The 22,742-nt window shown below is 39.1% G+C and overlaps 1 protein-coding gene across 2 annotated transcripts in view; it reads right to left on the bottom strand.

Annotated features, from left to right (window-relative positions):
• Positions 1 to 4,664: 4,664 nt before the first annotated feature.
• Positions 4,665 to 22,742, bottom strand: part of LOC128666136 (gastrula zinc finger protein XlCGF17.1-like) — a 190,812-nt gene continuing 172,734 nt past the window's right edge. For both annotated transcript variants that reach the window (XM_053720562.1, XM_053720561.1), the window contains one exon: positions 4,665 to 5,904. In XM_053720562.1, coding sequence (XP_053576537.1) covers positions 5,015 to 5,904 — 890 coding nt within the window. In that variant the 3' untranslated portion in view covers positions 4,665 to 5,014. The remainder of the gene's footprint in view (positions 5,905 to 22,742) is intronic.

Below are 22,742 nucleotides of genomic sequence, written 5' to 3'. Positions count from 1 at the left end.
CATAATTGCACCTAGATCAGATATACAAACATTCCTCCAATCTCTTAATTTACCTTGCCTAACTACAGACCAACGAGAGTCCCTTAACAATCCTATCTCAATAGAGGAGGTTGTTTCAGTCATTAAAAAACTTAAATCAGTATAGGGATGCTTACCTATACTCTTACCCAGACATCTGCTTCTTTAATTTCAGAGTGGTGTTTATATTTGGCAAGGGCGAGTCCCATGGATTACCCATAAAATCTTACAATTTTCAATTTCAGGGAGAAGCTGAGTCATTTATCAGATATTATGAAGCAGCTATGCTCATGCATATCTCCCAATGGGGAGTTATACAAAAACCCTGCAGATGGAAGGATATTAGACATGTGCAATTCGTTTTCGGCCGAACTTTGGCTGATTCAGAGATTCAGATGAATCCGAATTTCCAAATCGGCACCATGACTAAAATCCCAAAAAAGAATAAATCAGTTTTGAATTTTTCATATTCATTCTAATCTATTCTAAACCGCTGTCCCCCCACATCGCAAACACTAAATAAACCTATTAACCCCTAAACCTCTGTCCCGCCACATTGCCAACACTAAATAAACATATTAACCCCTAAACTGCCACCCCCACATCGCCAACACTTAATAAACCTATTAACCCCTAAACCGCCACCTCCCACATCCCTGACACTAAATAAAGCTATTAACTATTTGAAAATTTCAAATCAGCCAATAGGATTTAAGCAGCTCTCATTCTATTGGCTGATTTGAATTTTTCAAATAGTTAATAGCTTTATTTAGTGTTGGGGTGTGGAATAGGAATGCAAGGGTACTCCATTATAAAAGGGGTACCTTGCATTCAATCTTCAGTGTGTTTTGGACGATCATATGAAGAGGACCTCCACATCTACCGACTGCTCGGCTTCCCCCATGATGGACACGCAATGGATGAAGATGGAGCCGTCTGGATATAGATGTTTGGCCACTGGGATGAAGATCTTTTGCCGTACTTCAGCAATGGTGAATACTGATTTTGGGGTTAGTGTTAGGGTTTTTTTTATTTTTGGGGCGTTTGTTTTTTTTTTAGATTAGGGATTTTTTATTTTTAACGGGCTGAAAAATAGCTGAATGTCCTTTTAAGGGCAGTGCCCATACAAATGCCCTTTTTGGGGCAATGGGTAGATTAGGTTTTTTGTTAGGTATTTTTTATTTTGGGGGGTTGTAATGTTAGGGGGTATTTGGTTTAATTTAGTGGCTATTGATTGGTATTTTATTTATAGATTAGTTTTTTTTTTTATTTTGGGTGTTTTTTTTTATACAGAGGTATTAGAATAGGAATCATTTTTATTATTTTGGATAATTTTGTTTGTTATTTTTTGTAATGGTAGTTTTTTAATTTTTTGTAATTTAAGTGTCTAGTATTTTTTCTAATTGAAGCTTTTTTTTGGTAATGCGTTTAAAAGGTTAATAGGTTTATTTAGTGTTGGCGATGTGGGAGGACGGCGGTTTAGAGGTTAATAGATTTTTATTTAGTTTTGGCGATATGGGGGGACGGCGGTTTAGATAATTTTGTTTCAGCATATTCCTTATGTTACGTTAAATCATTTTTCGGATTCATTCGTTATTTTGGACCCATTCTTTATTCATATTCATTATTCTATTCTAAACTCTAGAATAGAATAATGAATATGAATAAAGAATGGATCCGAAATAATGAATGGATCCGAAAGAACGAATGGATCCGAAAAACTATTTAACTTAACATAACTAATATTCCAATACGAAATTATTTATTTCACTTAACATAACTAATTTGCAGAAACAAAATTATTTATTTAAGTAATGAAAATGAAACAAAACAAATATTTTTGCTGTGCACATGTCTAAAGGATATTGAACAGGCTACCCTACCTCACAACCTTTTCTTGGCTGATTTGGATCCTCCCCCATTGTCAGAGAAATTTAGGTATACCTAATGTTATAATATTAGAATGTTTAGGTATGTGTAATAAGTTCCGACATTATCCCAATGTTGCACCCCATCCTTCCCCTATCCTTTCTATCAAGGGCTTACTTACTGCCCCCCCCCCCCCGAATCTCATCCTAACATGTGGTCTCAAATTGGTGTTTCTATTGTCTCAGACCTGGCTTCTCAAGGCCAATACTTAACATTAGCTGTGTGGAATCTCCCCTACCAACCATTTTAATATTTTATCATACTCGCCTACAGCTCCTACATAGTTGGGACTTCGATTCCACATTAATTAGCAGTAAAACGATATGGGAAGGTAGGTGGTGTACAGGGAAAATACTTTACAAACCCTTATCTTTTCATTACAGCATTATGGGAGGTGCTGTCCCAAACATTAAAGCTACCCCCCTTACTCAACGGAGAACACCTATTGAACCTAACTATACCACTAAAGACCTGGTGGAAGTTTATTAACATAACGAAGGCCCTCTATTGTGTTACTCTATATGCAACGTACTACAAAATCTTAACACACTGGTATCTCATCCCCCTTAGACTCTTTAAAATGAACAATATTATTTCCCCTTTATTCTGGAGACAATGTGGAATGGTGGGGGAATCTCTTCATGTCTGGTGGGCATGCCCCAAACTAAAGATTTTATGGGACATTGCCAGATCCTGGAAAAGTGATACTTCCCAGTACTGGGCTTTTCGTAATAAATACTGTTAATTATATCTATAACATGGAAAGACATGCATTCTATATTAATAATAATTTTACTTTGTTTGAATTGACTTGGGCTGATTGGGTTTCTGAATATTAACCTTCATGGAATCCGACTGCCAATTAGTAATGAGTAAGTAGCCATATCTACACTCTTTCCGAACACCTAGAATTTCTGCTGACAAACAGGGAATTAGAAATATTTGCTTCTCTTTTTCTTCCTTCTCCCTTCTTCTTCTTTTGTTCCTCCCTTAACTTGGTTTTTATTGTCACAATCTCACAAGGAAGGTCTATTTTTCTTACTTTATTCACAATTGTTGCAGCACCCTCATGAACACTTCAAATCTTATCTTTTTGCATTTTATAACACTGTGCCCTTGAAATATGTTTGTTCTGCTATACTTACAATTTGTATATGTGGTGTTGCTATAACCATAAAGGGTGACCTGTACGTTTTAATACCCTTGCTGTAATGTTTTCACTACAAATGTAACTTTTTATATTTAAAGTAATAAAAATTAATGAGAAAAAAAATTGAAGGGGGTCTCTCTAATTTTACAAATATAAATATAAATAAATATTTAGCAAAATATTTGCTCAATAACCTTGGGCCATTACTGATGTTTTTCTGTTGTTTACTTAAAATGTCATTGTTAAACTTTCCAAATCAAAATATGTTTGTATACATTATAAAATAAATCAATAAAGTAGGGTATCACTAGAAAGGGCTGTTTGTCTGTTAAAAAGGGTGTATAGAATGTATGGGTGCACTTTACAAGAGAGCAGACAATTAAGGTAAAACCAATAGTGAGCAAAAATGCCAAAATTGCTTGTGTCATATAAGCATGGAAGCATGATCCTTAAGGGGTTAAAAGAAGTTGGTGAGTTTTGCCCTTGTGAGGCCTTCAAAAATATTTTACTTCAAGTTGAGAGACCTTTTAGGAATTGTGCTCTAGGTCTCAATGTAGCTGGAAGATAAAAACTTCAACCAGAGTGATTGGTTCTTGATCCTTTATGAACGCAATCATTTTAAAAGTTGTCAGCTTTATTGTCCTTACATTATTACTTTTGTTTTGGCTTGACTGGTTCCATTAATACAAACAAGTAGTTCTTGTTTGCATTACAGAGGTTTCAAAGCCTCTCACAATTCAGAAGGAATCTATCAACTTCTCTAGTAGAATAAAACATAAAGAAAGCATTAATGAAAATATCCAAGATGTAGGGTCTACAAGCTGTCTGGGGTGATGAAGCAATCTGAGGCAGGCCTCATGAATACCCTTCTAAAGGTGTGACCATAACAATGGGTTTGATCAAGTCTGGAAATGAGGAGCTAGAAACGATAGAAAAGGAACACCACCTGGCTCTTGATTTGTTGCTTTAGTTCTGCATTTTCGCCTTTCTGAGCAACCTATATTGATGCCTGATTCATTCACCATTAACTAAAGGAGCCAGGATTAGATAAACAGCAATTAACTTTTCTGTCTGATGTGCTGTCTATTATATGTTTAATTTATAAGACTCACTGTGCTGCAAACCCTACAAAATATTGCAAACAGAGCCAAAGCTAGTTGAAGGAAGGAGCTATGGTCACGTAGTAAATATTGTATCAGGTATAGCTAGAGGAAGGTGGTGTCAGCATTGTATGGAATTTCTGGACATCAAGGGTTTTCAAATCTGTCCTCAGGCCTCCCTAAAAGGCCAGCTTTTCAGTATTACCTTAGGTGAGAGCATATTAATAACCATGTTGACTAATCAGCTGATTATTTCACCTGTGCTCCAGTTCAGATATCCTGAAAATATGGCCTGTTAGGGAGGCCCGAGGACAGGTTTGTAAACCCTTAATCTAGATTTAGCAAAGAGACTCCGGCAATTTGCAGGGGCTGTAATGCATATGTGTGTCAAATACATAGAGCATTAAGAACCTTCAGTACAAACAGGTCAGACATCAGTGAAAATAAAATTTACACTAGGCAAAACATTCTTGAGAAGTGAGTTTTAATCAGGAAAATATAGGAGTATATTTAGTGTGTATCTTTCATCAACAATAACACAATATTGCTTTGGATCAATCAGGAACCAACATACATCCCTGAGACACAGTAATAAACCAGCATCACTGAGCTCAGCAAGATGATGGAAGATGGTCAACAACTTGGCACCTGACTGCCAAAGAAAGTATCTACCAACTATGGTATTTAACATTGATTTTGGCTTTAGAGATGATCTATACAAATTGTGTTTTTGTTTCTCAAACATGGACGCAGGGAGCTCACCAACGTAACATGTGCCACAGATAAAAGTCATAATCTGCTATATGTTCTTTTGTATTTACTCCGTTCTGGATGTAGTGAAAACATTTCCACATTCAGAACATGAAAATGCTGCCTCGACACCCTGATGGGTGATATTATTTGGTTGCCAACTAAAACAATTCCCACATTTAAAAAATGAAAATGTTTTTTCTTCAGTATGATTCTTTTGGTGTCTAATTAGACTTGATTGAAGGGTAAAACATTTCCCACATTCAGAACATGAATATGCTTTCTCTCTTGTATGTGTTTTCTGATGGCTAATAACGTGCGACTGCTGAGTAAAACATTTTCCACATTCGGAACATGAATATGTTTTCTCCCCTGTATGAATTTTCTGGTGCTTACTAAGATCGGATTTACTGAAAAAACATTTCCCACAGTCAGAACATGAATATGGTTTTTCTCCTGTATGAATTTTCAAGTGTCTAATGAGACTTGATTGCCTGGTAAAATATTTCATACAAAGAGAACAAGAAAATGCTCGCTCTCCTGTATGAATTTTCTGATGAGTAATAAGATTTGATTGTCGGTTAAAACATTTTCCACATTCAGAACATGAAAATGATTTCTCTCCTGTATGAATTACCTGGTGTCTTACAAGATTTGATTGACGATTAAAACATTTCCCACAATCAGAACATGAAAATGCTTTCACTCCTGTATGTATTTTCTGATGAACAGAAAGACGTGATTTACGGGTAAAACATTTACCACATTCAGAACATTTAAATAATGTATCTCCTGTATGCATATGCCAATAAGTGATATGACTTGATTGCTGGATAAAAAAATCTCCACATTCAGAATATGGAAATGATTTATTTCTTCCAGGGCTCCCTTGATCTTGAAAGAGACTGAAAGAAACATCTGCACGCTCTCCTTCATTAGGACCTTCCTGGTAATGATCTATTGGAAAAAATAAAAATAGTTAGTTATTTTCCAATATATAATTATCTTTTTGGTAATTTTTAAATAGGCATAATCAGTTAATTTGAGTATGAGGTTTTGTGCGAGACTGTGTAAGTGGTACTCTAATATGACTAATTACACAGTTAGTACTTTAAGTCCCTTAATTTTGGTTTAGCTTCTAGTACCATTTTTTTTAAGTAATAAAAGCAATGATTATCTGCATGTAATTACTTTAGTACCTGTCTTTATTGAACAAAAAGTATATTCACCTAACTAATTATATATAAGTAGTGTGGCCCAGTACAAAAACAATACAGTGTATGGGTACAATGAAAACTTAAGCTTACTTTTTTCTCTTAAACTAATCAATAAAAGAATCACAAAAAATAAGTTTGGTCAGATTATTTTCTTTGTCACCACTCAATACTAATTTAGTGAAATACCTTATTTTTCCATGTCATCAAAAATTGCTATTTCTTTCATACAGGAGTCTACGATCCATCACTCCTGGGAATTACTCTTCCCTGCCACTAGTAGGAGGCAAAGATTCCCAAACCCCAAGAGCTCTATAAAACCCCTCCCACCTCACTGGTAAACCAGTCTTGTCTTTGCCTTTGCAGGAGGAAGAATGAAGATGTGCATGTTATTCTTCAGTTAGAGGGGTTTTCAGACTGAGTTGAGGCCCATTTTCCATCAGGGTGCAGTGTTTGATGGAGGGATGTATTGAGAGTATGGGTAGTAACCTTTTTTCACCTCATGGGAATTAGTCACAAGCCTTCCACAGGTGTCGTGGGGACCTATCCTTTGCCTCCTCCTGTTGGATCATAGATATACAATTCCAAATCCTCTGCTGATATGTTTCAACACTGTCTTGGCTTTCTGCTGTTTTTTTCCAGTATATGAGTGATTATAGGTAAGTCGTTTTTATTATTATATATAGGCACTCTATTAAGCGATAGGTTATTTAATTACATAAATAGTAACATAGTAGATGAGGTAGAAAAAGGACAGAACTCCATCATGGATATTAAGCTGCTTTCTTGGAAGTTTTTTTTTTTATATACCTTTTTTGCTATTTATTCTGCTAGGAGAGTTTCTGATTTATCTGCTCTTTATTGTGCTTTTCCAATTCTTATTTTTCATCAGTATAAGGTGGTTTTTAAGATCCAAATTATATTTGTTGCCTAAGATTGTGTCCTCAGACAATATTAATTTGAGAAATTGTTGTTCCTTCTTTCTGTCCTAATCCTAAGACTTTTTCAGAAATGTTTCTTCACAATTTGAATGTTATAATGGCATTAAAGTACTACTTTGTTTTTTAGGTTCTAAGAGAGGGCGGAAAGCTAACACTATTTCTTTGGCTTCTTAATTGAAACTCTTGATTTAACAAGCTTACTTATAGGTGGGATAACCTCCATCTAAATGGATTACTGCTCATTCTACCAGGTCAGTTGCTACTTCTTGGTTTTTCTTTCATACAGGTGCACAATCTATTACTCATGGCAATTACTCTTTCCTACCACTAAGAGGGGGTAAAAAAACCCAAACCCCAAGAACTCTATAAAACCACTCCCACCTCACCAGTATCTTAGTCTTGTGCATTTGATTCCTGAGAGAGGGGTTCTCAGATCGAGTTGAGGCTGTTTCCCATCAGAGTACAGTGTTTGTCAAAGGGATGTATTTGAAGAATTGTGACATATTTCACTAGTGGGGATTTAGTCACAAGCCTTGCCATGAAGATCCCAGGGATTTGTCCTTTGCCTCTGCCTCTTGGTCCGTCAATATACTCAATCTAGTTCCTTTGCTGTTATATTTCAGATAAGTTCTGCTGCTTCTTTGGTTTATTGGTTGAAGCTTTTGATTCATATAGATTTTTGGAGGCAGGTCAGCCTCCACCTAGATAGCTTTCTGCTCATTATTTCAGACCAGTTGCCACTTCTTGTGTTTTTAAAATGCTTTATCAGTGGATTAATTTTTGCTAGTCAGCCATTTGGTCTTTTTTGCATATTTTTCTACCGTTTTAATGTTCTTGCTTCTTGTTTTTTGAGATTTATTTATTTTTGCCTGTTGTTTATTTATTGCCTTTTTTAATGATCTATTAGGGTTGTGAATTTAGTTTCTCAGTGACGAAAGATGTTTTTAGATCACACCCTTTTCTGTTACTACTCATGGACCCCACTGCTTGGGTATCAGTTCCCAGGAGTACTGGATCATGGACTCTGCCCACATCTATGAAAGAAAACATAACTTATGCTTACCTGATAAATTTATTTTTTCATGGTGGTGAGAGTCCACAAGACTCTACGTTGTTTTATTTCTGGGCTTTTTTTCATTTTGTGTGCAGATCTCTTTTCCCTGCTCCTATTGTGTTGGCTCTCATTACTTTTCCTTCCTCATTGTGCTGAGCTATATGTTAGACTGAGGTACTGGTGAGGTGGGAGGTATTTTATAGAAATCTTGGGGTTTGGAAAGAGTAATTCAAAGGAGTAATAGATCATGGACTCTCACCACCATGAAAAAAATGAATTTAACAGGTAAGCATAAGTTATGTTTTTTTTTAGAATGAGGTACCAGTTGACCAAATATGTAAGGCAGCTACTAAGTCTTCTTTGCATAATTTTACCAAATTCTAACATTTTGAGTAATGAGCTTCTAAGTTTTGAGTTTAGTTTGGGTTGTATTTTGTGGGGGGTTTTACATTTAAACTTTGCGCTTTGTATTTTGAAATTGAATAAATATAGATTCTGTATACAGCAGTGTATTTAGGATTGTGATTTTCAATTTTTGTATTATGCGTTGACAGTTTCTGTGTAACTTTAACCAATTAGGATTATACATTGTATGACTATCATTACAAATTAGATTGTACTTTGTATTGCTTATACAGTATTTAAAATAAAACTGAAAAACCCACAGCTTCAGTTTCCCAGAGAGCTTTATTGCTTTCTATGGGTCTGATAATCAAACATTCTCTAGTTTGGATATAAAAATAAGTGCAGGCTTCACAGGGGCTGAACTCACTGAATTCTGTATGAAAGGAGGCGGAATCTGGAAGTCCCAGAGAGATGAGAGATACGTTCTTTAGAAAGTAATGCAGCTCTCTGGGATACAGAATTTCAAAGGGGATAGAAGTTAACAAAAGCACACCTGGGGCTGATATACAGTCTCAGTTTGTAGCCAATACAAATTAAACTGAAATGTTTTCACTACAATTTTACTTGCATTTGGCTCTAGTTTAATATAGATTAATTTTCTTTCAGTTAAATAAGTGTATTATGAATTTTGAGCAAACCTCACCTGCATACAGTTGGCGAGATAATTCAGTGAGACCAGCTTGTGTAAACTGCTTACAGCATTTCACAAGAACTGTGAGAGAGCTTCAGACGTACTCTGGTAACTCCCCTGTATAACACAGGGAACTCCATCTGTCCCTCCCACTTTCTGAAGCTGCCAAATTTAGGTTACAATGGAGCAAATACAAAAAGCAAGGCAATTTGTAAAATATACACAGAAACCCAGAGACAGAACTTTTTTTCCCTTTCTGCAATGAGATTTTTTTTTTTAGTGAATTTTTTTCTGCAGGTCATTTTTAAATAAAATAAAATTGTAAATTTGTCGGTTACACTAAAGCACCAGATGAAATGCAATGTGTTGGTTAACTGGAGAATAAAGCAATATTTAAAGTTGTATAATCTAGTGCAGTAGTTGAAAATTGCATTGCAAATTAGCTGCAGACAAAAAAAGTAATTGTAAAATGTCTCTTGAATTAATTTGTTTCCTTTTCTCTTAGTCTAATATAGAAATGTAGTAATAAAAAAGGTGCATTGCTCATACAAACTTCTTACATTCAGAGGAAAACAGTTTTGCAGACTGTGAAAAGCTAGGAAACGAGCTTGCAAAAATCTCAGAGCCAGACAACAATCAATGCACTGCTGCTTTGCAGCACTACTGCATATTTGACTGTTGTCTTCAAACAGCACTTTGCTCTGGATGCACTGTGTTAAGGAAAACTTATACAATGCAGCCAGAGAACAGCTCTGTTTAAAAAGAACAGCCTAATGTGGAGCAGCACTGAAAAGTTAAAGTGCTAACAGTTCCTGTCTTTCTGCAGACAGGCTGCATTTTCTGCGATGACATCTCAGATCACTCTATGTTCTGCCTTGGGGCACAGAAATATACAAAGTATGATCCTAATCTGTTAAAGTAACACATGAACTTTGAAAACATCAGAATTTGTAATATAAAAGAGAAAGTGCAAATCTTAAATGTAATAATACGGACAGGAACCAATCTGTAAATTAATATAAAATACAAAGCACTAAGTGTAATTGTAACAAAATTCTCATATCATGAAGTGCTATACTTCACTGAGCTTGTGTCTCCTTCACATGCAGAAAACACTCCTTAGACATGGATAGCAAAATTTGCCTGGCTAGAAACTTGTGAGAGATCTTGCAATGCTGGATGGTTCCATCCTTTTAGTAGTTAGTGAGTTCACCCCTTGTGAAGTCTGCACTACAATTTCTCTCCAAGCAGGATAATCTCTTATAATCAGGCCCTACGTGCTGGTGTCACTGTGTATATAAGAAAAAAACAGAATTTATGTTTACCTGATAAATTACTTTCTCCAACGGTGTGTCCGGTCCACGGCGTCATCCTTACTTGTGGGATATTCTCTTCCCCAACAGGAAATGGCAAAGAGCCCAGCAAAGCTGGTCACATGATCCCTCCTAGGCTCCGCCTACCCCAGTCATTCGACCGACGTTAAGGAGGAATATTTGCATAGGAGAAACCATATGGTACCGTGGTGACTGTAGTTAAAGAAAATAAATTATCAGACCTGATTAAAAAAACCAGGGCGGGCCGTGGACCGGACACACCGTTGGAGAAAGTAATTTATCAGGTAAACATAAATTCTGTTTTCTCCAACATAGGTGTGTCCGGTCCACGGCGTCATCCTTACTTGTGGGAACCAATACCAAAGCTTTAGGACACGGATGAAGGGAGGGAGCAAATCAGGTCACCTAAATGGAAGGCACCACGGCTTGCAAAACCTTTCTCCCAAAAATAGCCTCAGAAGAAGCAAAAGTATCAAACTTGTAAAATTTGGTAAAAGTGTGCAGTGAAGACCAAGTCGCTGCCCTACATATCTGATCAACAGAAGCCTCGTTCTTGAAGGCCCATGTGGAAGCCACAGCCCTAGTGGAATGAGCTGTGATTCTTTCGGGAGGCTGCCGTCCGGCAGTCTCGTAAGCCAATCTGATGATGCTTTTAATCCAAAAAGAGAGAGAGGTAGAAGTTGCTTTTTGACCTCTCCTTTTACCAGAATAAACAACAAACAAGGAAGATGTTTGTCTAAAATCCTTTGTAGCATCTAAATAGAATTTTAGAGCGCGAACAACATCCAAATTGTGCAACAAACGTTCCTTCTTTGAAACTGGTTTCGGACACAGAGAAGGTACGATAATCTCCTGGTTAATGTTTTTGTTAGAAACAACTTTTGGAAGAAAACCAGGTTTAGTACGTAAAACCACCTTATCTGCATGGAACACCAGATAAGGAGGAGAACACTGCAGAGCAGATAATTCTGAAACTCTTCTAGCAGAAGAAATTGCAACTAAAAACAAAACTTTCCAAGATAATAACTTAATATCAACGGAATGCAAGGGTTCAAACGGAACCCCCTGAAGAACTGAAAGAACTAAATTGAGACTCCAAGGAGGAGTCAAAGGTTTGTAAACAGGCTTAATTCTAACCAGAGCCTGAACAAAGGCTTGAACATCTGGCACAGCAGCCAGTTTTTTGTGAAGTAACACCGACAAGGCAGAAATCTGTCCCTTCAGGGAACTTGCAGATAATCCTTTTTCCAATCCTTCTTGAAGGAAGGATAGAATCCTAGGAATCTTAACCTTGTCCCAAGAGAATCCTTTAGATTCACACCAACAGATATATTTTTTCCAAATTTTGTGGTAAATCTTTCTAGTTACAGGCTTTCTGGCCTGAACAAGAGTATCAATAACAGAATCTGAGAACCCTCGCTTCGATAAAATCAAGCGTTCAATCTCCAAGCAGTCAGCTGGAGTGAAACCAGATTCGGATGTTCGAACGGACCCTGAACAAGAAGGTCTCGTCTCAAAGGTAGCTTCCAAGGTGGAGCCGATGACATATTCACCAGATCTGCATACCAAGTCCTGCGTGGCCACGCAGGAGCTATCAAGATCACCGACGCCCTCTCCTGATTGATCCTGGCTACCAGCCTGGGGATGAGAGGAAACGGCGGGAACACATAAGCTAGTTTGAAGGTCCAAGGTGCTACTAGTGCATCCACTAGAGCCGCCTTGGGATCCCTGGATCTGGACCCGTAGCAAGGAACTTTGAAGTTCTGACGAGAGGCCATCAGATCCATGTCTGGAATGCCCCACAGCTGAGTGACTTGGGCAAAGATTTCCGGATGGAGTTCCCACTCCCCCGGATGCAATGTCTGACGACTCAGAAAATCCGCTTCCCAATTTTCCACTCCTGGGATGTGGATAGCAGACAGGTGGCAGGAGTGAGACTCCGCCCATAGAATGATTTTGGTCACTTCTTCCATCGCTAGGGAACTCCTTGTTCCCCCCTGATGGTTGATGTACGCAACAGTTGTCATGTTGTCTGATTGAAACCGTATGAACTTGGCCCTCGCTAGCTGAGGCCAAGCCTTGAGAGCATTGAATATCGCTCTCAGTTCCAGAATATTTATCGGTAGAAGAGATTCTTCCCGAGACCAAAGACCCTGAGCTTTCAGGGATCCCCAGACCGCGCCCCAGCCCATCAGACTGGCGTCGGTCGTGACAATGACCCACTCTGGTCTGCGGAATGTCATCCCTTGTGACAGGTTGTCCAGGGACAGCCACCAACGGAGTGAGTCTCTGGTCCTCTTGAAGTATCCGACAAGAGTCTAGAAGCTTTGTTTTTCTGGCCTCTGTCAGAAAAATCCTCATTTCTAAGGAGTCTATTATTGTTCCCAAGAAGGGAACCCTTGTTGACGGGGATAGAGAACTCTTTTCCACGTTCACTTTCCATCCGTGAGATCTGAGAAAGGCCAGGACAATGTCCGTGTGAGCCTTTGCTTGAGGAAGGGACGACGCTTGAATCAGAATGTCGTCCAAGTAAGGTACTACAGCAATGCCCCTTGGTCTTAGCACAGCTAGAAGGGACCCTAGTACCTTTGTGAAAATCCTTGGAGCAGTGGCTAATCCGAAAGGAAGCGCCACGAACTGGTAATGTTTGTCCAGGAATGCGAACCTTAGGAACCGATGATGTTCCTTGTGGATAGGAATATGTAGATACGCATCCTTTAAATCCACCGTGGTCATGAATTGACCTTCCTGGATGGAAGGAAGAATAGTTCGAATGGTTTCCATCTTGAACGATGGAACCTTGAGAAACTTGTTTAAGATCTTGAGATCTAAGATTGGTCTGAACGTTCCCTCTTTTTTGGGAACTATGAACAGATTGGAGTAGAACCCCATCCCTTGTTCTCTTAATGGAACAGGATGAATCACTCCCATTTTTAACAGGTCTTCTACACAATGTAAGAATGCCTGTCTTTTTATGTGGTCTGAAGACAACTGAGACCTGTGGAACCTCCCCCTTGGGGGAAGTCCCTTGAATTCCAGAAGATAACCTTGGGAGACTATTTCTAGCGCCCAAGGATCCAGAACATCTCTTGCCCAAGCCTGAGCGAAGAGAGAGAGTCTGCCCCCCACCAGATCCGGTCCCGGATCGGGGGCCAACCTTTCATGCTGTCTTGGTAGCAGTGGCAGGTTTCTTGGCCTGCTTTCCCTTGTTCCAGCCTTGCATTGGTCTCCAAGCTGGCTTGGCTTGAGAAGTATTACCCTCTTGCTTAGAGGACGTAGCACCTTGGGCTGGTCCGCTTCTACGAAAGGGACGAAAATTAGGTTTATTTTTTGCCTTGAAAGGCCGATCCTGAGGAAGGGCGTGGCCCTTACCCCCAGTGATATCAGAGATAATCTCTTTCAAGTCAGGGCCAAACAGCGTTTTCCCCTTGAAAGGAATGTTAAGTAGCTTGTTCTTGGAAGACGCATCAGCCGACCAAGATTTCAACCAAAGCGCTCTGCGCGCCACAATAGCAAACCCAGAATTCTTAGCCGCTAACCTAGCCAATTGCAAAGTGGCGTCTAGGGTGAAAGAATTAGCCAATTTGAGAGCATTGATTCTGTCCATAATCTCCTCCAAAGGAGGAGAATCACTATCGACCGCTCTTATCAGATCATCGAACCAGAAACATGCGGCTGTAGCGACAGGGACAATGCATGAAATTGGTTGTAGAAGGTAACCTTGCTGAACAAACATCTTTTTAAGCAAACCTTCTAATTTTTTATCCATAGGATCTTTGAAAGCACGACTATCCTCTATGGGTATAGTGGTGCGTTTGTTTAAAGTGGAAACCGCTCCCTCGACCTTGGGGACTGTCTGCCATAAGTCCTTTCTGGGGTCGACCATAGGAAACAATTTTTTAAATATGGGGGGAGGGACGAAAGGAATACCGGGCCTTTCCCATTCTTTATTAACAATGTCCGCCACCCGCTTGGGTATAGGAAAAGCTTCTGGGAGCCCCGGCACCTCTAGGAACTTGTCCATTTTACAAAGTTTCTCTGGGATGACCAACTTGTCACAATCATCCAGAGTGGATAATACCTCCTTAAGCAGAATGCGGAGATGTTCCAACTTAAATTTAAATGCAATCACATCAGGTTCAGCCTGTTGAGAAATGTTCCCTGAATCAGTAATTTCTCCCTCAGACAAAACCTCCCTGGCCCCATCAGACTGGGTTAGGGGCCCTTCAGAAATATTATTATCAGCGTCGTCATGCTCTTCAGTATCTAAAACAGAGCAGCCGCGCTTACGCTGATAAGTGTTCATTTTGGCTAAAATGTTTTTGACAGAATTATCCATTACAGCCGTTAATTGTTGCATAGTAAGGAGTATTGGCGCGCTAGATGTACTAGGGGCCTCCTGAGTGGGCAAGACTCGTGTAGACGAAGGAGGGAATGATGCAGTACCATGCTTACTCCCCTCACTTGAGGAATCATCTTGGGCATCATTGTCATTATCACATAAATCACATTTATTTAAATGAATAGGAATTCTGGCTTCCCCACATTCAGAACACAGTCTATCTGGTAGTTCAGACATGTTAAACAGGCATAAACTTGATAACAAAGTACAAAAAACGTTTTAAAATAAAACCGTTACTGTCACTTTAAATTTTAAACTGAACACACTTTATTACTGCAATTGTGAAAAAACATGAAGGAATTGTTCAAAATTCACCAAATTTTCACCACAGTGTCTTAAAGCCTTAAAAGTATTGCACACCAAATTTGGAAGCTTTAACCCTTAAAATAACGGAACCGGAGCCGTTTTGAACTTTAACCCCTTTACAGTCCCTGGTATCTGCTTTGCTGAGACCCAACCAAGCCCAAAGGGGAATACGATACCAAATGACGCCTTCAGAAAGTCTTTTCTAAGTATCAGAGCTCCTCTCACATGCGACTGCATGCCATGCCTCTCAAAAACAAGTGCGCAACACCGGCGCGAAAATGAGGCTCTGCTTATGCTTTGGGAAAGCCCCTAAAGAATAAGGTGTCTAAAACAGTGCCTGCCGATATTATTATATCAAAATACCCAGATAAAATGATTCCTCAAGGCTAAATATGTGTTAATAATGAATCGATTTAGCCCAGAAAAAGTCTACAGTTTTAATAAGCCCTTGTGAAGCCCTTATTTACGATCGTAATAAACATGGCTTACCGGATCCCATAGGGAAAATGACAGCTTCCAGCATTACATCGTCTTGTTAGAATGTGTCATACCTCAAGCAGCAAGAGACTGCACACTGTTCCCCCAACTGAAGTTAATTGCTCTCAACAGTCCTGTGTGGAACAGCCATGGATTTTAGTGACGGTTGCTAAAATCATTTTCCTCATACAAACAGAAATCTTCATCTCTTTTCTGTTTCTGAGTAAATAGTACATACCAGCACTATTTCAAAATAACAAACTCTTGATTGAATAATAAAAACTACAGTTAAACACTAAAAAACTCTAAGCCATCTCCGTGGAGATGTTGCCTGTACAACGGCAAAGAGAATGACTGGGGTAGGCGGAGCCTAGGAGGGATCATGTGACCAGCTTTGCTGGGCTCTTTGCCATTTCCTGTTGGGGAAGAGAATATCCCACAAGTAAGGATGACGCCGTGGACCGGACACACCTATGTTGGAGAAAAAGAGGAGTTGGAGTAAATATAGAAATAATCTCCCCCGCATGCTCAGTCCATTTGATTAGGTTGTCATTTCTAATAGCAGGGATGGCTATTTTATATATAAAAAATACCTAAAAGAGCAACTCCCCATATATTTTAAACAAGCCATAGTTAACACATCAAGGGGAAACTAATTATACAATTCACTGTCCTTTGAAGTACATCTAAAAATGGCATGTGTTCTTTGTAAATTGTGTTGAAATAGTGTTATTTAAAGAGGCCAGCATTGTGGTTTTTGAAGGCCTTTATAAACAGTCGCAATGACTTTACCAGATATTTCCAACATTGATGTGATTATAGCTCAAGTGCAAAGATTATAGCTCAAGTGCAAAGATTAAAAATTAGCTTATAACATGTGCTCATCATTAACAGTACCGGGAGCATTAGTTACCACAAGTTTGCTCGCACAAAGTTGCAATACCTGACTTATAACACAGGTTCTAGCTGTAAACATGACGCAAACTTGTGATTGCATTTGCGCTCCTCGCTGTACAGACTGCTCTCCTTTTTTAATCCAAACCACTGTTGGGAGATGAGGACCTAGATGATATAGTCTATCAATTCTGTGCTTTTTAATTCTTTATGGAAGTTCTGGCATTCTTGTTTCTGGCCTGTTTCCCTGATCTTGACCCTGGCTTGTATCCTGGTTTATGCTTCTTGCCTCATACTCAGCCTTGCCTGTACTGTGCTTCGTGGACTGATTACATGGTGACAGACCTTTGAAACAAATCTTTTGATTATTCTTCTGCTTCATCCTTTTACTGTGACATTTGTTTGTCAGATAGAGGCTCTCAATTTACATCTCAGTTTTATAAACATTTTTGCTCAAGCCTTAACATCTTATAATATCATCCACAGATAAACGGTCAGACTTTGGAACAGTAAAAACCGGGTTCTTTTGCTTTCTATGGCTTAGTTTGCATTTAATAATCAAGTTAATCAATCTATCAAGATATCTCATGGTTTTCATCCCACTGCTCTTCAAGATATTCCATCTATTTTAAGAGTTCTTATTTCTAAGAATTTAAAGTTATTAACAAAGATTTTGCTAAGAGCTCAACAACAGCAAAAGTTTTTGCAGACAAGTCTCGTTCTTCTGTTCCCCCTTATTTGGCCTTGGGGTTTGTAGGTCCTTTCAAGATTATGCAAATTGTTAATCCTGCTGCAGAAAGACTGGGTCTTCCATTTGACTATTGTATTCAGCCAGTTTTCTATTATTCTCAGTTTATCTAATCCATTTTCTCCTCCTCCATCTGTTTCTGTGGAAGGAACTTGAAGTAGAGAATATTCTGGATTCTTGTATACACAGGGAATGGTTGCAGTACCTTACCAAGTGGTAAGGAGGTCAGAAGCATCCCTCTTATCCTTGCCCATCTTGCACAAGGAGGTCTTTTTTAAGGAGGGGGCTATGTCAGCTCTGCTTCCTGCGCTCATCCAAGAGTGCTAAGAAGTGGACTAGTCTGGCCAGTGGTTTGGCGTGCCTCTCTCCTGGCATGTTCTTCTGTAAGGATCTGCAGCACTAATATTAGTGAGGTAGCTAAGGAAAAGTGCACTCTGGATAGCATGGCTGTGGCTCCCATTTAGTTGCTGGCTATGGGGATTCAGGATACAGTGACCTGTGTTAAGAGTACTGTGATTTGTGACCTGGGGGAAATTAAAAAAAAATCTTGTTGGCACAGTTTCTGTGTTTGGTAATTATTTTTGGTAGTACTGGCATTTTTTTCTTTTCTGTTTCCCCGATCATATCCTGATTTTTGCTTCTTGCTTGATTCTTGCCTGTACTGTGTTTTGTGGACTGACTACCAGGCTACTATTTTTTTAACTATTCTTTTGCTACATCTCTTTGCTGTGATGTTTAGTTCTTGTCTGCTAATATGTATGGAATCCTTCCCTTCCTACTGAGTACTTTACTGCTTACCCTCTTCTGACTTATTGCTGCTTTGCTCATCTAGTGACTATCCTGACTTGGACCTGTCCTGTCCTTTTTTAGAACCTGAAGAGTAAAATGGAAGATTTTGATAATCTTTAATTTTGGTGACCCTTTATATGATTGTGGCAATACAGAAAGGCTAAATGATGTGTAGCCAGTTTAATCCACATAGTCTTCTATCTTTAAGACAGGAAACCCCACGTTTTTCTTTGATGATTCAGAAAACTCACTGGGATGGAGAGAAATTATGCAAAATCTTTGAGATTTTTTTTCAATGCTCATTTTGTAATATATTGTCTTCATACTCAAAAACTTCATAGCTAAATAAAAAGCTTTCAAGCTAAAATTAGCATTTCTGAAATTCTTTGAGGGACCTCACAGTACTGACAAGACCTCTCAGAACATCTCACTTGAGCAAAGAGCTTTAGATTATTGGGCTCTAAGTCAACCCTTAATTTTATTGTTTACATTTTGTTGTATTTTTATCTGATGACAGTTAATAAAAATGTGTGGCTTTTAACTTTCATTCATGCTTCACATTCAATATATTATCCACATGAAATAGTTCAGTTGGACTGTAAGATAATCGCTGGATGATGAATCCATACAGTTTATCTACACATGCCACAAACTATATTATTCAACACAGTCACACAATATTGACAGGCTTGCCTGAAATGTGTCTTTTCCCTTTTAACCTTTACACAACTGATTGCAAAAATAGATAAGACCCAGCCAGGGACATCATCTCCAGGATGAGGTTAATATTCTAGCCTTGTTTTTTTTTCCATAAGATGGTGAGAATCCAGAAGCCATCACGTGTGGCATCCAATACACCAGCTGTGAATTCCACCATAAAAAGGGCAGAAAAACAGTTAAGGCAAGTAGAGGCACTAAATAGGCACTGTGACCTGCAGAACTTTCCTACCAAAAGCAGCCTCAGAAGAGGGAAATGTGTAAAAATTGTAGAATTTGCTAAAGGTATGTAAAGATGATCAAGTAGATGCTTTGTAAATCTGTTCAAAGGAAGCTGTATTTCTAAAAGCCCAATAGGTAGTGAGTGACTGCTCTGATAGAATGAGCAGTAATTCATTCAGGGGGAGACTTCCCCCGCTACTAGGTAATGCTTTATAAATCAAAGCTTTAACTGAAGCTGCCAAGGTTATTGCAGTAGCTTCCTGTCCCTTGAGAGAACCTGAGCATGGGTTAAAGGAGGAAGAAGAAATGCTGAATTATTTAGAGGCATGAAGATAAAATATCAAGGCCCTTACTACATCCAAGTTATGAAGTAATCTCTCTTTAGATTTTTTTTGGAGCTGGAAAGACAGAATGGAGAACAATTTCCTTATTGATGTTTTCAAAAGAAACAACCTTAGAAAGGAAAGAGTAGTTTATTTTAAAACTGCTTTTATCAAACAGAATAGACAATTTATTCCAACTAATGAGTATAGTATGACTATCTCAAAGATACTGTAATGGCCAGTGTTATATGATTGCTTAAAAGTACTGTTTTATGTCCAAAAGGGAAGTACAATAACAATGAATCTGCTGCTTATCTGGTCTTCAGGGGGGCATACACACCTAGAACTGCTACCAGCACTTGGCAAAGCTTCCTTCTTTGGGCTCCAATAGTGTGGTTTGTGGGCTACACTCTCTCCTCACACCAATCCAAGAACCTCAAGCAAACAAGGTGTCTTTACTCCTAATCGCTTACAACAAGTTGCAGTCATGTGGCCTCTGCCTTCACAAACGATTGATGGAAAAGACCCAGATAAGCTCCCAAAACCTCTGAAATAGCCTACTAGAAGCACATAGACAGAAGGTAAGAAGTTTGACTATAAGACTGTACAGATACAAATAATACTAAGCTGGGAAGGGCGAAGACAACATCCCCCTCTGCCCGGGATACTAGAATGGAGGAACAATAAAACCTAAGGACTACCTTCCAAAGGGTCTAATCCATGCAGAACCAGTCCAAGATGTTCCATCACATTGTATAGTGAAGCACAAAGCAGTAGACCAGCATAACAACCAATACAGCAGTACTTAGTCTGAATTTCAAACAAGTAGAAAATGACAAAGATATGTCTAATTCCTCCCACTGTATCATATGACAGCCCTCAGCCAATCACAAATGCATACACGTATAATCTGAAATTGGCTAACCTTGAAGATTAAAAATCCAAACTGCTCCATAGGTTTATGTACAACAATTACATTTTTTCTAACAATTATTCCCACATAATCCGGCTGTGCCAGTATAATAGAAGTCTGAATGTTAAAAGATTAAAATCCCCTGTATTTTATCTGAGTTTATAGTACTACTATATAAAGATTAACGGTTCCCAATTAATTTGTTTTGCATAAATACTGCCATGTGGTAAGAAAACCAATGCCTGGAGCAACGGTAGAGCATTTTACCCCCCTCCTTAAGCATAGAAGCAGTGCAAGGCAAGAAGCCCTGAATCACCGGACTGTAACTCCGCTTGCTGCGCACTTCTCTGCCGCCATGTTGGAAGGGGCAGGGCACGTGACAAATCTTCAGTGATGTGTAATCCAACAGTCAATCTAACCCCCTCAATAGAGGGAAGAAATTGTGAGTTTCTACAACTATCTTGCCCTTACCCAGTGTACCAATCACTTGCCATATGACCGGAGCACCGGTGAGTTGGCTAAAACTACCTCAAAATAAGTTGTCTAATAAGTGCATCAAACACCTAAACGTTTCCCCCTTACACAGTCCCCTACTGCAAACAACATACCCAATCTGACTGTGCCGTAATAAAGGAACCTCCTTAATAATGAGGAACAATAGGGCATAGCAAATGAACCTACTAGACTAGGTCAGTGTTATGTTTAATGTCTGCTCACAGAGGAACACTCCATCCATGTACACTGCATAGCTTACCACTGGAGCAGATTACAGATAATACTGTGCAGTCACTGACAGATGTTGGAGTCATGGTGGGGATTACAATCACATGGACAGTATTGGAGGAGGCACATTCATGTAGACTGCATAGTTTACCATTGCAGAAGATTGCAGATGATCTTGTGCTGTCACTGACAGATATTGGATCCATAGAGGGAATTACACTCATCCGGCCAGCATTAGGAGAAGGCTTTGGGAACTTCCCAGTGACACCAGTAGCCTGCTATACACAAACTTCACTTACAAGAATAACAGTGTACGAGCTGTAGAATAAAAACCCTCTCTTCTGGGAACTATCCACTGAGGGTAATTAGAGAATCTTTTAGAATACCTCTTCTCTCCTTGCCCTCTACTTGACAAATAAATACTGGGAGAGAGAGGGAAGTGGGGGAGATACTTAATGCTTTGTTGTGGTGTGTCTTTGCCTCCTTCTGGCGACCAGGAAGTCAATTCCAACAAGTAAGGATCTTGTGTACTCTTAAAACCTAGAAAGAAATAAGAAACTTGTTCTGCATGCATACTGTGCAGTTATTGGTTACTAAAATATTGCTATTACACCAAGTGTATGATAAATGGATAAATCCAACATCTTAAATGCAGCCTGCCTCTTTTTTTCTTCAAAATTCCTTCTTATGTAAACTTTTTTTTTCTTCTCTATCCTGACTGCATCTTAATATATAGATATTGACATTAATGTGGACTTCCCCCAAGCGTCACGTCATGCAGACGCAGCATTCGATTCTCCCGCGGTGGGCCATGGAGACTCTGCACCGCTCATAGCGAGTAGTGTGAGGCATGGCCATCTCCTCTCCTTCACTGCTGAGCTCAGGAGTTACCCCCAATCTGATGCTTTAAGCAAGTGGAGCACCACGCCAAAGTTCTCACTTTTCAACTCATGCCGATGCTGTTCGACTACAGCCAGGATCCGACTGTGTTTTTTTTTTTTCCAGCAGACTTCTCTTCTGGAAGAGGGATAGGTGAGATCAGCGGGTTTTTTTTTTTCTTCCGGTTTCGTAGTGGGTTCTCTGGTCACTGAGTCTGGGGAGGGATTGCTTAATGAAGTTGACACATTTTTCCATAGCCACGGCTAAGGACTCCTGGATTTCACTTGTTCAATCCATCTACCCCATTGAAGATACCAGTAACCCAATACCCTGCCTACTATTTAATACTAAATACATAATCTCCCAACACTGTGGTTTCTTATGATAGGAATACCATGAAGGAAAAGAAAAAAGGGGACTTTTCAAATATAAGCAGCTATGTCGATGCCATAAATTTGGCTACTGAGATCACTAAGTGTTCAACCTTTGAAGCACACACATTAATCCGGTCTGGAAAGCTTATCCTCTGTATTATCTGCTAAAGTCTACTACATGCAAAAGCTACCATAAAATACAAGAGGAAATCTCTCAATCCTAAGGCTAAAGAATAAAGCATATACCTTTGCCTCTCTGGACTTATACAGGAACTTGCTTTTGCACCTTTAATCACTGTTGCAAGTAATATTATAAGTCCAAATGCACAGATGGGAGTGAAGGAGCGCCTCAAGATGAGGCTTAAGTATACTCAGGGAATAGATATGGTGGGCAATACCAATGCGTGTGAGGTGGAGTGGATAAAATATTAAGTGGCCGCTGTGTAGGA

The sequence above is a fragment of the Bombina bombina genome, chromosome 7 (assembly GCF_027579735.1).
Source record: "Bombina bombina isolate aBomBom1 chromosome 7, aBomBom1.pri, whole genome shotgun sequence".
Taxonomy (NCBI): Eukaryota; Metazoa; Chordata; class Amphibia; order Anura; family Bombinatoridae; genus Bombina; species Bombina bombina.
Note: the sequence above shows the minus strand (reverse complement) of the source record. Positions and strands in the feature narration are given on the sequence as shown.